Below are 15812 nucleotides of genomic sequence, written 5' to 3' on the forward strand. Positions count from 1 at the left end.
TACCTGTTCTGTACCTTGTTCAGCCTAGCAGTGCTCTAACTGCGTCTGTTCCCGTCCTGTGTATGTCCTGACTTCATGAGATAGCTCCTGGGTTCTCTGGAGGGATGATCTCCAGTCTGTGTGCAGCTCTGCCTGGGACCGCCATGCTTCCGTTCTGCATGGGGTCCAGGCATCTGCTTGTGTGCTGGTTCCCATTTGTTGTCTGATCCATGTCCTGAGTTTGGTTGGGTTTCAGTCCTGTTGTCTGTGGTCCTTTGCAGGTAGCAGCCAAGTGTACTGGAACTTTCCTGTAGGTGAGACCAGTGAGCCCTCAGCAAAGTTCCTCCCCATCAGTAGGGGGTCTGTGAAGTACGGGGCTGACTGACTTTTTGCCCCTTCTGGGTTTTGCCTCTGGTCTGCCGGTGCACTTGGTTCTGTGGTAGTTCTACCACTATTAGATAACTTGCATATCATTACTGCCATGTTCATTTATTACATGTGTAATAAAGTACTCTGATAGTCCCTGGTCTGTTTTCTGCCTGTGTCCTGTTTGCAAGACGTCCTGGAGGTCTGCCTTGGCCCCCAGAACGTGGTAGATAGATAGATATGAGATAGACAGAATTCTCACAAAAAAACTAAACACTGCAGCGCTAATAAGAAACAGGAAGGTTTTACAGTGTATGCACATGAGTTATATCCCTGCAATGCTGACAAAGTAACATGAGATTGTCTTCATCCGGGATCCTTACTAGAACAACTACTGTACCCATCTTCTCTTACAGTGGCCGACAGTGCCATTCAGGAATTGTCCCATGAATGGCACTGATGAACATGATGAGAACATGCAGTAATTCTACCATTTTATGCATCATTAGGTCAGTCCTACATGGTCATCTCGCCTGGCTCTGTCAATAAAGGAGATGGAAGGGCTGATAGAGGAAGCAGGAGGAGAAGGGGTGTACAGAGTTGCTTGAACTCGCCCTCGAAGCACTTAACTGCTCATTTGCATATGGATTAAAAGTGCTTTTTCTCCAGAATGAATCCCGGGATCACTAAGTGAAAGGTATCATTACATTCAGCTGAGCAAGCAGTGAATTTCCTGGTGAGAGATTCCCTTTAACAGTAGAAAGCATTCACTGTGGCAGAGACCTTCTCTCATGTTGAGAAGACACAGTCATATTATTTTTTGATGCTCAGAGGCTCCCCATGTTGTGGTGATATTATGTTCACATTCCTGAAAGTTTTGATGAACTCCTCAGGGGTGTGGCTTTTTAATCTGTCTACCAATGAGGAATTACGTAAAGTAGCTAGTGTACATTAATTCATAGCAGAGGATCAATCAAACTGAAGACCCAAATTAAGAAAAAATAAATAAAATCTAACAGAATTTTTATGTCAGTACAATATATATATTTTTAAATACATAAAAGTTGAATTTCAGAGACAGTCACAATTTATATTTCAGGTTCACCCCCCCCCCCTGTATGCCGCAACGGAAGGTTTGATGGCCGGCAAAAAAAAAACTAAAATATCTTCAAAAAACTGAATGAAAAACTAGCACCAAAGTAAATGAAGGTCAATCCATCAATTGCAACTTTTTGAATTCCGTAATATCTTGATTTATATGAACAAATAACTTATTTTCAGCACAATACATTTCTTATAAGCTACAACAAAATTTTCCAAAGAGACGTAAAAGTATGACCTTCTTTCTCGTTCATCATCACTGAGCTGTCCAGTAAATGATTGCTGTGGTACTATAGGGGTTATACCACCACTTAACGGCAACTGTTGCTCGGATGGAGAGGTGGCGGGTGCATTTGACTCAACTAAAGACCTTTGTGGTCTTGCAACTAAAATATACCACCTCCAATTAAGCCTCCTCAGCCAAGTGGAGGCACCAAGCGGGATCAAGTGTCAAAAATACCTTGATTCATAGACCAGATTGAGGCAAATATGTGGTTTGGGGAATTTTATGGGCTATCTTGGCATTTCTGACTTCCAGGGGAGCCTTGTCATTTGAAAATAAATGTACTGAATAGCTCGACTTTTAGGGCAAGTCATAGCTGCCCTTACTCAAAGAGATCTCTTGAGGGGTGTTCCTAAAGGATGTACAGAGGTAGCAGTTGTACTAGGAACCTGGTGCCTTGGTGGGCTTAGAGATCCTTCAACCACATAAGGAGATGGCTAATCAATACTGCTGGAACTATACGTAAAGGAAATCTCCCATCTGAACTGGGAACCCTGAGAACAGTTGTTGGGAACCCAACATTAATAAGGACTATGCTAGCTGCGTAAGCTGGGGCTCCACACCAATGCTCAATATTTTTTTTTTACTTCTAAGTGATATCATAGAATAAGAGGGATATGGGAGTCTGCGCAGGCTTAGAGGGTAAAACAGGGCTCATGTTGAAAGTTGCCTAGACCTGATCTAATATTGTTGCCAAGATCTGAGCTAACACAACGACAAATTTCAAGTATGTATACTCCAGCCAAATTAGAAAGGAGTTGTTCAACTTTTTTCACCTAAAAAGATGAATTTCTTAACAAATATTCTGTATTTCTACAACCCTTATATCAGACACAATATTGACTCTTTTTGCTCCTCCACTTTCTTCCCAAATCTTAATTTTTGGTTCACAGGTAGCACATAACCGGCATTCCTTCTTGTTCATGCCCATTTCTAATTTGACTTGCTTACTTTTTGCCCTGTGTTTTCTAAACAGAACTTTTTGTGACCACATCAGGGTATGTAGCCACCATGTACTGAACTGGTTGTCACTCAGAGAGCAAGACAAGGGTTGCTAGGCAACTTGAACAATTAAGAGAGGCAAAATACACCAAGGGAGAACTGTAGATAATAAAAATGTATGGGGTCATTTATCAAATTGGTGTAAAGTAGAACTGGCTTAGTCCCCCATAGCAATAAATAAGATTCAACCTTTCATTTTTGACAGCTCCTTTGGAAAATTAAATGTGGAATCTGTTTGCTGTGGGCAACTCAGCAAGTTCTACTTTACACCAGTTTGATAAATGACCCCAATAGTGTCCAAATGTATGCCATGTTCACTAAATGCTGTGTAGGCTTTAGGCTAAACAGAAGGGAAAACAGAAGGAGCATCTTCTCTCCCAGGGTTTGCTGCTATATTTTGGGGAACATTGGTCTTAGGCTACTTCTTAGACCAGGAGTGATATTATTGAGACAGAGTTGTATTTGAATTCCCTTGGAACTGTTTCTCCTTTGAAATGTCTCCAAACAACATCTTGTACTTTCAAAGTCCTTCTTTTAAATAAAAAATATATAAATGACACACATAATGTAATAACACAAAAGCCTTGACCGACCGGCAGTAATAATTGGTTTCATCCATCAAAAAAAAAAATAAGAAAAACTGGATTTTTTCCCCCCTCAGCCAGAATATCCTTGGTGTGCATGAAGCATTAGAAATACTCTTCATTTAGGAAGGTTGTTTAAACCAGCAATAAATTCAAGTTTTGGTGAGTCCTTTTGGGTCTTCTTAGATGTCCTTAGGGTCCTTTGACATTACCAGGCCTAGATCCTAAGCTGGCAATGTAGGCACATTGTGATGGGTCACATTGTCCATTTATTCCAGGAGGTCCTTGAGGACCAGCATGCCCTGGTAAACCTGGTTCACCCTGTGGACCTGGGGTTCCAGGAAGCCCATCTTTGGCATATCCAGGTTCTCCAGGAACACCTAAGGAGAGAGATATTTTAGATTTCACTTTACAAAGTTAAGTTCTTCCCTAAAATACAAGTTGACAAGACAAATCCCAAAACTTGTGAAGCTTATTCTTAGGATAAGCTATCAAGTTTAGTCAATGCACTTCCAACTTCTGTGACTTCCACAGATTACCATGGATGAAAGTGCCATGGTGTTCCTGCTAAATTGCCTCAACCTCTCCGTTTACACAGGCAGAGTCTAACAGATACGGTTGTGGTAGTGTCTGATACTGCAACTCAGTCCCAATCCCTGTAAATCTAAGTGGCTTGCCTATGAGTCTATGGGGAGGAGCTAGTTCACTTGTTTTGTGAGGACCTGGCCAATCACATTCACAATAGCTCAAAAACGTATGTGAGGTCATATGATTGACACTCCAAGTGTGGATAAAAAGTTACCTCACAGTATATAAAGCTTTTTAAGTGAGAAATTAATTCCATACTCACAATCCATGGGTGAATCACCTTCGAGTTCTTTATTGATTCATAGGAAAATCCATTGTTACATAGAAGCATATAGCATGAGGAACGCTGAGACAAACATCACTGGAAATAACTGGTCACTGAAAAGCCTACAATGCCATGAGCTAACTTTGTCTGTACGAGCCTGCACACTTGGAGAGTCAGTAGCTGCTGGGTTAAGTGGAGCTCCCAGCATTGACTTGTTGTTATACAGGTGGCTGACTAACGATTGTGGAGATCACTAGGTCAAATGATAGGACAATGAGCAACCATAATATAGAGTAAACTGCCAAATCATGAAGAAGGTTGAATGTGGTAGAATGGCATACCAAAGTATAAAATATGAGGTAAAAATAATCAATTACTGCATACAATGTTTCATTCAAATACCTGGAATCCCTGGTGAACCAATTTCACCTCGCTGGCCAACTCCAGGTTCCCCTCGTTCACCTTTAGATCCTCTTTCACCTGTAGAACACACAATATGACACATAGACATATTAGGAACTAAAAACTTAAACCCTGGTACAATGTGTCATGTTTTACCTTCTTTAATAAACTGAGTAAAAAAACAAACAAACCCAAAAGATGTTACAAAAAGCTGTTTCCTTCTTTTTCGGATGCAGAACTATCATTTGCATAATGCTCTCAGCCTTGACAATCGCAGGGTGAATTTTTGCTAGAATCACTAGTAATCGGTGGTGGAACTCATCAGCAAATGGTCACTGTCTTGCAGTGCTACCACAGGGGAAATAAAGCATTACATACAGTGGAATAAAAAAGTTTGGGCACCCCTCATCAAAATTACTGTTACTGTGAACAGTTAAGCAAGTTGAAGATGAAATTATCTCCAAAAGGCATACAGTAAGGTTCCATTCAGACGTCTGTTGAATGGTCTGGATCTGTTCCACAATTATGGGTGCAAACCTATAAATTTTTCATGGGGCCGGAAATGATGCGGACAGCACACAGTGCGCTGTCCGCGTCCGCACTTCAGTTTCGCGGCCCCGAACTTCGGCTCTGCAAAAAAAAAGAACATGTCCTATTCTTGTCCGCAATAGCAGACAAGAATAGGCATTTTCTATTATAGTTTTCTATTATGTGCACATGGCCGGTGTCAGTGTTTTGTGGATCCGCAAAACACTTACGGACATGTGAATGGACCCTTAAAGATGACACATTCCCTTTGTTTTTAAACCAGTTTTTTGTTTTTGTTTTTTATGTTCATCATTTACATTTTAGAGGTAGTCTATTGTGGATTTTAAGGATTGTTTTGGATCATTATCCATTTGTAGAAGCCATCCTCTTTTCAACTTCAACTTTTTTACAGCGGTGTTATGTTTGCCTCCAGAATTTGCTGGAATTTCTTTGAATTAAATCTTCCCTTTACCTGTAAAATATTCCCCATGCCATTGGCAGCAACACAACCCCAAAGCATCTGTGTCTTTTTTTCTCCAAACATACCTTTGTTCATTGTGGCCAAAGAGTTCCATTTTTACCTAATTGATAAACAGGACTTGGTCCCAAAATGCATATGTCACCGCCAGACATCTGAGAAGCTCTGACAGACGTTCTTCAGAACCTCCTGCTTGAGGTTCTTTTGTTTTGCTTTCGTTTTGTCATCTCGTTAGCCTCTCTCAGCTGTCATGTACAAACCAGATTCCCAAAAAGTTGGGACACTAAACAAATTGTGAATAAAAACTGAATGCAATGATGTGGAGATGGCAAATGTCAATATTTTATTTGTAATAGAACGTAGATGACAGATCAAACGTTTAATCCGAGTAAATGTATCATTTTAAAGGGATTCTGTCACCAGTTTTTTGCCCCTCCATTTAAAAATATGGTTATGTTCAGGGAGCTTTAGTGATTCCTAATGTGGTCTTATAACTGAAATTTGTAGGCTCATTTTGTCTAAAAAATGTTATAACTAACCTGTCATTCATCCAACTAAGGTGCCCAAGGGGATGTGCATGTCTTCCTGATGCCGCCCACATGGCGGGATGGCGCCAGTGTTCAGGTCATCGGGAGGTTGAGCGAAGTGCCGACGCATGCGCACTTCGCTCCATGAAGCCGAACGGAGAAGTCCGCACGGGCGCATCAGGCACAGGCCTGTGCGCACGCGCGAGATGTTAGAGAAGAAGGAGGGGGGAGTGAGGGAGAGCCGGAGGCGTAACAAAGGATTCTGAGCCGGCGCTGATGTCAGAAAAGGAGGAGCAGGGCACGAACGGCGGCGGGTGCGGGCGGCATCTGAAAGACATGCACATCCCTTTGGGCACCTTAGTTGGATGAATGACAGGTTAGTTATAACGTTTTTTAGACAAAATGAGCCTACAGATTTCAGTTATAAGACCACATTAGGAATCACTAAAGCTCCCTGAACATAACCATATTTTTAAATGGAGGGGCAAAAAACTGGTGACAGAATCCCTTTAAAGGAAAAATACGTTGATTCAAATTTTCACGGTGTCAACAAATCCCCAAAAAGTTGGGACAAGTAGCAATAAGAGGCTGGAAAAAGTAAATTTGAGCATAATGAAGAGCTGGAAGACCAATTAACACTAATTAGGTCAATTGGCAACATGATTGGGTATAAAAAGAGCTTCTCAGAGTGGCAGTGTCTCTCAGAAGCCAAGATGGGTAGAGGATCACCAATTCAAACCAATGAATAAAATATTAGAAGTTGGCACCTCCACATCATTGCATTCAGTTTTTATTCACGATTTGTATAGTGTCCCAACTTTTTTGGAATCCGGTTTGTAGTTGCACTGATTGCATCCATTTAAATCCCTTCCCATACTGCATCACTTTGCAGTTTATACTACTTCCTGGAGTGTGTACATGCTGGATGCTACAACTGATCCTTCTACAGATAAGTCTGTTCGTTGATTTGTGTTTTCCTGTTTGCTTGATCCTAGGTGACCCTGACTCCCTCTGTATTAAGTGTAGGGAGCCGGTGGTCGTGTCCCCTCACTATTATAGGGTGTTCAGGTGTCATACAGTTGAGGCACGAGGGCATGCAATTTTCTATCATAGAGATCTTTGCATGGGCTGAGAAGACCTCACCCTCTTGTTCCTTAGTTTTGGATCAAGCCAGTCGGATCCTTATTTGTAACTTCTTGTTTTCTGTTACACCATCCGTGACAGCATAAGGCTTGCTCTTTTGCAAACTTCTGATGCTGAATTTTGTGGTGAGGATGCAGGAGAGGTTTTCTTTTGATGACTCTTCCATAAAGTAATCAGAGTACCTTCACCAGTGTAAAACGTAACCTTTTACATTTTAAGGTTACGTTTTACACTGGTGAAGGTACTCTGTGATTATATTATAATTAAATTACACTAGTAACTACCTGACATCTGTTGTCTATATCTATCAGAACTGTCATAGACTTTTCCATAAAGGCCATATTTGTGCAGGTGTTGCTGAACAGTTGAATAATATACCACAACTCCAGAATCTGCCAAATATTCCTGAAAGTCTTTTGTATTCAAGCAGGAGTTAAGATTTGCCTTTCTAGCAATCCTACAACAAATTTTTCTTTGTCTTCCAGACCTTCTCTTGACCTCTACTGTTCTTATTAACTGCCATTTCTTAATTATATTTCAAACTGAGTTAAAGGCAACCTGAAACCACCTCAAAAGGCACAAGCTGAATGTTTTACCATGGCACTCACATTCCCCTGAGCTGAACATCATTCAGAATCTGTGGATAGACCTCAAAGGAGCAGCACATGCAAGATGGCCCAGGAAACTGGAGGACTTTTGCAAGGTAGAATGGCAAAAAAAACTCAAACAAGAATTTAAATTTTCTTAGCTGTTAAAAAAAGCATTTACACGATGTGATATTTGCCAAAGGGGGTGCTACCAGGTATTAACCATGCTGGGGCCCTTTTCCTTTTTGTTATTTTGAAAAAGTAAAAGATGAAAAGGGAATGTGTCATCTTTACCTTTGACTTTAGGTTGAAAATGAAATGATCTCCAAAAGGCCATGTACACATTTGGGGTAATTTTTTCTGATTGCATTTTACTCATTTTGTGCTAAAAATATTTTGTTCAATAGTTTTTTATTAAAATATTCAGCTGTTCTATCACAAAGCGTAAACTATCTAGCTGTGTGCATTATACTTTCACTTTCACTTTGTGCGGTCATCCAATAACCCTTATCTCTAAATTACTACAAGGTTATAAACACTTATTTAAGCCACAATCTTATCAGTAAGATAACAATGGAGCTATAATGAGTGTTTAGGAGGTCAGAGATCACTAGTTGTCAGCTGAGCTGCCAGAATGAACAGAGTGAAAACAGACAGCAGGCTACTAGAAAATCTCAAAGCTGTACAGGGAGAATGGCTCCAAATTTTTAATAAAGACCAATTGTAAAAATTATTTTAGTTAAAAATGAGTAAAATGCAATAATAAAATAAAATGCCTCCAAAGGTTCACAGCAACAGTAATTGTGCCCGAACATTTGCATGCCATGTAGTTACCTATTGACATTAATGGTAGGTCCTCCAAAGCAAAAGATGCCCATAGCCCCTTTCTACACTAGCTGTTAGATTAGGGTCCTGAATGGTGGATCTTTCTATGAATTCAGAGATCATTCATAAGGTATTTAAAATATTTTACAGTTAGTTGAATATTTCACAGTAAGGCCTCATGCCCACGACCGGTTTTTTTTCGGGTCCGCATCTGAGCCGCAGTTTTTGCAGCTCGGGTGCGGACCCATTCACTTCAATGAAGCTGCAAAAGATGCGGACAGCACTCCGTGTGCTGTCCGCATCCGTTGCTCCGTTCCGAGGCCCCGCAAAAAAAATATAGCATGTCCTATTCTTGTCCGTTTTGCCGACAAGAATAGTCATGTCTACAATGCACGCAGACGGCTTCCGTTTTTTGCGGATCTGCGGACCGCAAAAAACGGAACGGTCGTGTGCATAAGGCCTAAATATGAGGAATACAACCAATGTCATATTCAAAATATACATAGATAATGTATAAGGACATCTTAATGTTTTCTAACCTTTTGGACCCATAGGTCCTGAAGGCCCCTCTGATCCCATTTGCCCAGGCTGTCCTGGTTCTCCTGGTGGACCGGGTCTTCCATCATTTCCATCTTTCCCAGGAGTACCTGGTGATCCTGGTCTGCCCTGGGAGGATTTAATGTGAGCTGGCTGCATCTGGGACATGAGGTAGGATAATTTTGCTAAAAAAAAGTAGACAGACAAAAAATAAATAAAGGCAGGGGTCAATATTTCTAAAATCCATAAAAAATCTTGTGTCACTTGTTTGACATGAGCTTAGTACTTTTGATTAGTCACCACTAAGTACCATATCAGACAAGACAGTGAAATGCTCTTTATGTTTTAATTTTAGGGGGTCGAGATTCAGTACTATACATATGTAGATGGAGTCAACCTGAAGCTGCTGGACTACAATCCATATTCCGTGTGCCATATATCATGATGGTGCCTTTTTCTGTGAGCCTGTGTGTCCTTCTAGGCACCAGGACCTGGATGTGACTACTGTTTGTTTAACCCCTATAGTTTTGCAAAGGAATATAGGGGGTAATTTATTAACTAGAAATAGGTCTGCAACTTCTCCCCACTCACACCAGGTCTAAAAAATTGGGTGTGGCGTGGGCCATTTTTTATGGCTAGTTAAGGCATAGAAGATGGTCTAAATGTAAGACAGCTGGGAGGCTGTCTTACATTTAGAAGAGTCGGCGGATTCACCGCCAGCACAGGGATTTATTAAGACCGGCGCCTAAAACGCCGGTCTTAATAACAGTGCCCAATAATTCATAAGCAAGTACATATACATAATTCTATTATATACATAATATATAATTTCTTATGCAATATATAGACTTGCAAAATTGACCAAATTCATAACCTACAACAAAGGCTTGCTAATTGAGATGAGCGAATTGATGCATCGGCTTCATCAAGGATTTCACAACAATTCTTCTTCCAAATTAATCTAAAGTTTCAAAGATTCAGTGCACTTTTTCTGTGCATGCGCTAGACTTTTTTGTCCAAAAAACTGTTCCAAAGCTTCTACAGTTCAAACTATTTTATAGTCATATTTCCCAGCATTACCAGCAGCATATATTTCGCTGCATATGCTGCACAATTGCACCAAAAACCTGTTGCAATTTTTTTTTTACAATTTATAAGTGTGTGTTTTAGTGCATAAATACAAGTGTACAGTGTATTTGCAGTACACTGGGCCTGTGGCTAGCATCCAAAAATATCTGTTGCAATTTTTCTACCATTTATAAGTACATAAATAAGCATATTTTACTATGCCAATAGCAGTGTTTTTAATGGATTTTAATTTTAAAAAGCACAACAAATGTGACAGTGCAGTGTGTTTTTTAGCAGGCTGTTTGTTAACATCGTCAACCATGCGTTTACCTATAGCTATGTATGTTTTTTTCATTCTGACTTTATTTACTTTTGCTGTCTGTGTTAAAGAGCTTAAAAGAAGGAGGAGGGGTTCCTAAAAAATACCCCAAAAAAGGTTGAAAAACAAGAGAGAAAAAGAGTCCTCGGAGACCTCAGGGTGCCCCATACAAATTTTCAGGCTAATTTTCAAACGCTTTTAATTTGGGCACAAATCTGAATTGAATCCCATGTTTTCACTGATTATTTAGAAAATAAATATGCTCATCTCTACTTGCTAGTTTTTTGACGTACCTTCGAGTTGCTTTCCCAACTCTTCTTGAATTAGTCTCCTTAAAATATCAATGGAAGGTGTTTCTCCCTGAAAGGAATCATAAAACACTTTGCAACAAAATTTACAAAGATTGAGAAAAGAGCTACATGACTAATTTGGTTTTAAACTAATCCAAAAATAAAATAAAATTAATAGGCAGCCATGGATAATAGGATGAATCACAAATGCCATGGATACCAGACCTCGCTTACAGATAATGGTTTTCTGCAGCTTAAGAACATTGGAAGTTGAGCCAAAATTTCTCCACCTGTGGGTAAGGTACAATCCCAATAATATAAATCTAAGGGCACATTTGCCATAGAGGCACTCCATTCAATTGCTATGTGGCCCTTGAAGAGAGAGGCCCCAGCTAGTAATGTATATGGATCTTTTTTGATTTGTCTAAAACATCCAGAGACTGCAATGCTCTGTGAACTAATGAGGTAACCAAACAACAAGCATGCTACCCGCCAACAGCCCCAATTTTGCCAGGACAATCTTGTGAATCAGTCTAGCAAAGTGGCTAGTTTGGGGGCATTTCAGAGAGGACCATTGGGCAGGGCTTAAACATGCAGATTTTTTATTTTTAAATGTTGTTGCATATGAAGACGTTTGGCTGAACTATTCTCTGGGTACAGATAGGTGTCTCTTATTTAGCTGGTACAGGTATTGTCTACAGATGGGGGTCTTCTACAAAAGAGTGTCTGGTTTGTCTGGTCAAGGCTCTGCCTACAAAGAGGTGCTTCTGGTTTGTCTGGTCAAGGCACTGCCAACAGATAGGTGTCTTTGGATTGCCTGGTCAAGGCTATGACTACAGACGAGTGTCTTTGGTTTGGATGGACCAAGCTATGTCTACAGATAAGTGTCTCTGTTTGGCTTTCCCAGTCTTTACCTACAGATGGGTGTTTCTAGTTTTTCTGATCAAGGCTCTGTCTATAGTTGGGCATCTCTGCTTCAGGCTGGTCAAGACTTTTCAAACATATAAGTTTCTCTTGTTAGTTGGTCAAGGCACTGACTATAGATGGAGGTCTCAGGTTTGGCTGGTCAAGCAAGGCACTGCTGACAGATTGGTGTCTCTAGTTTAGAATATTAAGGCTATGTCTATAGATGAGTGTCTTTGGTTTGAATGGTCCAGGCTATGTCTACAGATGGGTGTGTCTGGTTTGACTCATCAAGGTTTTGTCTACAGATGGGTCTCATTGGTTTGCCCGGTCAAGGTTTTGTCTACAGATGTGTGGCTCTGGTTTGGTTAGTCAAGGCTTTGGATACAGATGGTATGTCTGATTTGGCTAATAATCTGTGTCACATTTCAGTCTCCACAAGACATTAACTCACAGATAAACCATGTATACATGGTGGCCTTTTTTTTCTAGCAACTAGGTGTTAAATCAGGATCTAAGCTATCATCCAGTGGATTAAAAGGGTTGTTCACCTTTAGGTGTCCTTTAAATAGTGATTTGCCAATTTTATGACTTTATAGTCTTAAAGTCTGACATTGTAAGTTACAAAGTATTCTAAAAGTCTATGTATCAAATAACAAGAAATTGTAAACTTAACTATGAAAAAGTTATGTCCTTTTAAATAATATAAAATTACCCTAGGACCAGTCAATCCTGGAGATCCTGGTGAACCTGGAGGTCCCGATGTTCCTTGCTCTCCAGGTTGTCCTGATGGGCCTATTAATCCAGGGTATCCTTTATGGCCTGGTTTACCCGGTTGTCCAGATTGACCTTTTTCTCCCTGCATGCCTTTGTCACCTTTAGTACCTGGATCACCCTGAAATTTAGTAAATCATGAATAAGTAAAGATATTATAAATTACAGTGAATCATATTGGTAAGACGGCTGAGTTATAAGAAGCTACAGTATGTCACTTGGGGCTAATACAACATTTCAAGAGATTTTAGACCTTTCACATTACTGTTCAGCTGCTTTTAAGCATCTCCATTAACCAGTGCATAATAGAAGTCTATGAACCAATGGATACCCTGTATATCACCCAATACAGTTCCCATTATGAGACAGAAGTATATCGGAACCAGTGAACAAATACAGTCTTCCATGAATGGCACCTTAAATTTCCTGACCATAGTCAAATCCTGGTCAATATACCTCCAAACACCCCACTATAGGCAAATCCAATTACACATGACAACTGGCTTCACGTCTAAGCGACCTAGAGATGCTAGGACTTGGAGTCAATGCACTATTGCACCAGCAGAGTAGATGTTCCAATGGAAATGGAGCTTGAAATATGCAATAAATAACTTACTCTCTCTCCTTTAGCTCCCCGGTCCCCGGGTTTTCCAGCAGCTCCCTAAAAATGAGGAAGGATTAATAAAAAAAATATCAAAAGGTAAAAAGGACATTTGGGAGATTTTGGAGATCTTTCATATGTCTAGTGTCACACAGTATAAGGAGATGTCATGGTAATGCCGCTACAATTCCAGGGATGCAAACTCCTAGGAAAAAAAATGCTTCAGAATCATTTCTTAGGGCGCATTCAGACGACCGCTCCGTGTTTTGTGGCCCGTAAATTGCGGATCCGCAAAAAAAAAAACAGATGCCGCCCGTGTGCGTTCTGCAATTAATAGAATGAGCGGCCCATTATAGAAATGTCTATTGCAGACAAGAATAGGACATGCACTATATTTTTTTGCTGGGCCGCGGAATGGAACCACGCATGCGGACAGCACATGGCGTGCTGTCTGCATGTTTTGCGGACCCATTGAAATGAATGGGTCCGCACCTGCTCTGCAAAATTGCCGAAAGGATGCGGACTCATTCATACGGTTGCCTGAATGAGCACTTAGAGAAAAGTATTTACTAAAATAGACATGTCAGGAGAGATCAGAGGTCCTCGTTAAAAGGGGAAAAAGTCTTACCTCCTTGCCAGGTGGACCACTCTCACCGGGGGCTCCCTACGAAATGCAAAAAAAAACTCTCAAACAAAGGAGGATAGAAAACATCCATTGTAAGACAAGATGACACAATAGATAAATAGACATACAGAGAGAGAGAGAGATAGATAAAAAGAAAAGTATTCCACAGCACATCCCAGGCGTATATTTTAAAAAAAAAAGTGTATTTCAATCACCAAACAGCTTTGAACTATACGCCTGGGATGTGCTGTGGAATACTTTTCTTTATATTTTTTGGAAGTTGAATCGCCTACGCAGTCGCTGGCACCCTACCACAATTTTCTGCTGTGCTGCTCACATCTTCTATTTTTGTAGATAGATATATATAGACAGATGGATAGACAGATAGATAAAGAGTCTGTGAACCTCTAAATCACGTAACAGATCATCTACGTACTTGTGGTCCTTTCGGTCCCTGAAACCCTGGGATTCCGGCAGCTCCTGTTTCTCCTTTGGTTCCTTTAGGCCCCTGAAATGCAGAAAAGAAAAGTACAAAGTAAAAAAGATGACTGCAAATATTTCTGTGTTTATAGTATTATATCTGTGATATTCTTGTACCTTTGATAGGAGTACTACAAAGTGGCAGTGTTATACTAGTTATACTGTTACAGTACATTTTTAATACTTACTATTGGACCTGGTGCCCCAGCATTTCCCGGAGGTCCGGCCAACCCATTTTTGCCCTAGGAATCAAACAGTAAAGAGCACATGATGCTACACATATGAAATCAGATGTTTGGTGGATTCCACATGCTTACATTTTTGAAACTGATATCCATTTTCCAGCTCTTTATGTTTATTTTGTTCTACTTTTATGATACAGACTTAAAGGGGTTGTCCCATCTTACCGTTACTCAAGTGAGATGGGACTAAGCACCGACCACTAGACGGCTGGGAATCAACAGAAACAGGAGAGCACCGGCCAGCTCTGCAGTTTCCCGTCCAACTGGTGGTTGGTTCCATCTCGCCTTAGTAACGGTAAGATGGGACAACCTCCTTAAAAATAATTTAAAGGACATCTGTCAGCAGATTTGTCCCCATGACACTGGCTGACCTGTTACATGTGCGCTCGGCAGCTGAAGGCGTCTGTGTTGGTCCCGTGTTCATATGTGTCCGCATTGCTGAGAATAATTAAGTTTTAAAATATGCTAATGAGTCTCTAGGAGCAACGGGGGCGTTACCATTACTCCTAAATGCTTCTTTCTTTTCAACTGCCATGTCCTCTGCACTGATTGACAGGACCAGGTGTGATCACGTTTACACTACCTGGCCCTATCAATCAAAGTGCAGAGGACACAGCAGTTGCAGAAAGAGCGGAGCGTCTAGGTGTGATGGTAACGCCCTCGTTGCTCCTAGAGGCTCATTTGCATATAATAAAACCTAATTTTTTTCAGAGATGTGGGCATATATGAACATGGGACCAACACAGATGCCTTCAGCTACCAAGCGCACATTGGAGAAGTGGCTGCACATGTGAGGTTCTTTCCATTCATTTCTATGGGAGTTATGAAAACTGCTGAGCAAGCATGTCCCGATATGCCATATATGTAGATGGGAATACTTCAACTATTTCTCACTGCGTTTTGGCCATTCTAAGACAGACTGCTATCCCAGAATGCCATGTAGCTTACCTACCGTCATGCGAATAGATGTATCTGACAAAGGAGGCCCTGTTCAGTGAGTAATATGATGCAAAACTAGTTTGTTCATAGAACAAAACTGTAAACTATGCTCTTCTTGTTCAGATTGGCTGCCGTGCACAAGCCCCCCGCCACACATTCCCTGGTCATCAAGAGCTTCAGCACTGAGAACCAAGATCCACTGCATCAAGAATGGGGGGTTATAGACAACAAGCCATCACCAATGGGAAAAGAAAATAAACTGCTGCATGATGGGGAGGAGCCTCAGTTAGAGGGAGGAGCCTAGAGATCTGCTGTAAATAACCAGTATGTACATTATTTTATCAGCCTGGGGTTGTCTTAAAGCGCCTGGTCAAAG

At 40.7% G+C, this 15812-nt stretch overlaps 1 protein-coding gene across 1 annotated transcript in view; it reads right to left on the bottom strand.

Moving 5' to 3' along the window:
* Positions 1-1501: 1501 nt before the first annotated feature.
* Positions 1502-15812, bottom strand: part of COL22A1 (collagen type XXII alpha 1 chain) — a 305779-nt gene continuing 291468 nt past the window's right edge. Inside the window, exons 56-64 of the mRNA XM_044294919.1 lie at positions 14444-14497; positions 14212-14283; positions 13779-13814; positions 13166-13210; positions 12491-12670; positions 10876-10942; positions 9198-9380; positions 4571-4648; positions 1502-3695 (exon numbers count right to left, since the gene is read on the bottom strand). Coding sequence (XP_044150854.1) covers positions 3508-3695; positions 4571-4648; positions 9198-9380; positions 10876-10942; positions 12491-12670; positions 13166-13210; positions 13779-13814; positions 14212-14283; positions 14444-14497 — 903 coding nt within the window. The 3' untranslated portion in view covers positions 1502-3507. The remainder of the gene's footprint in view (positions 3696-4570; positions 4649-9197; positions 9381-10875; positions 10943-12490; positions 12671-13165; positions 13211-13778; positions 13815-14211; positions 14284-14443; positions 14498-15812) is intronic.

The sequence above is a fragment of the Bufo gargarizans genome, chromosome 5 (genome assembly GCF_014858855.1).
Source record: "Bufo gargarizans isolate SCDJY-AF-19 chromosome 5, ASM1485885v1, whole genome shotgun sequence".
NCBI classification, from domain to species: domain Eukaryota; kingdom Metazoa; phylum Chordata; class Amphibia; order Anura; family Bufonidae; genus Bufo; species Bufo gargarizans.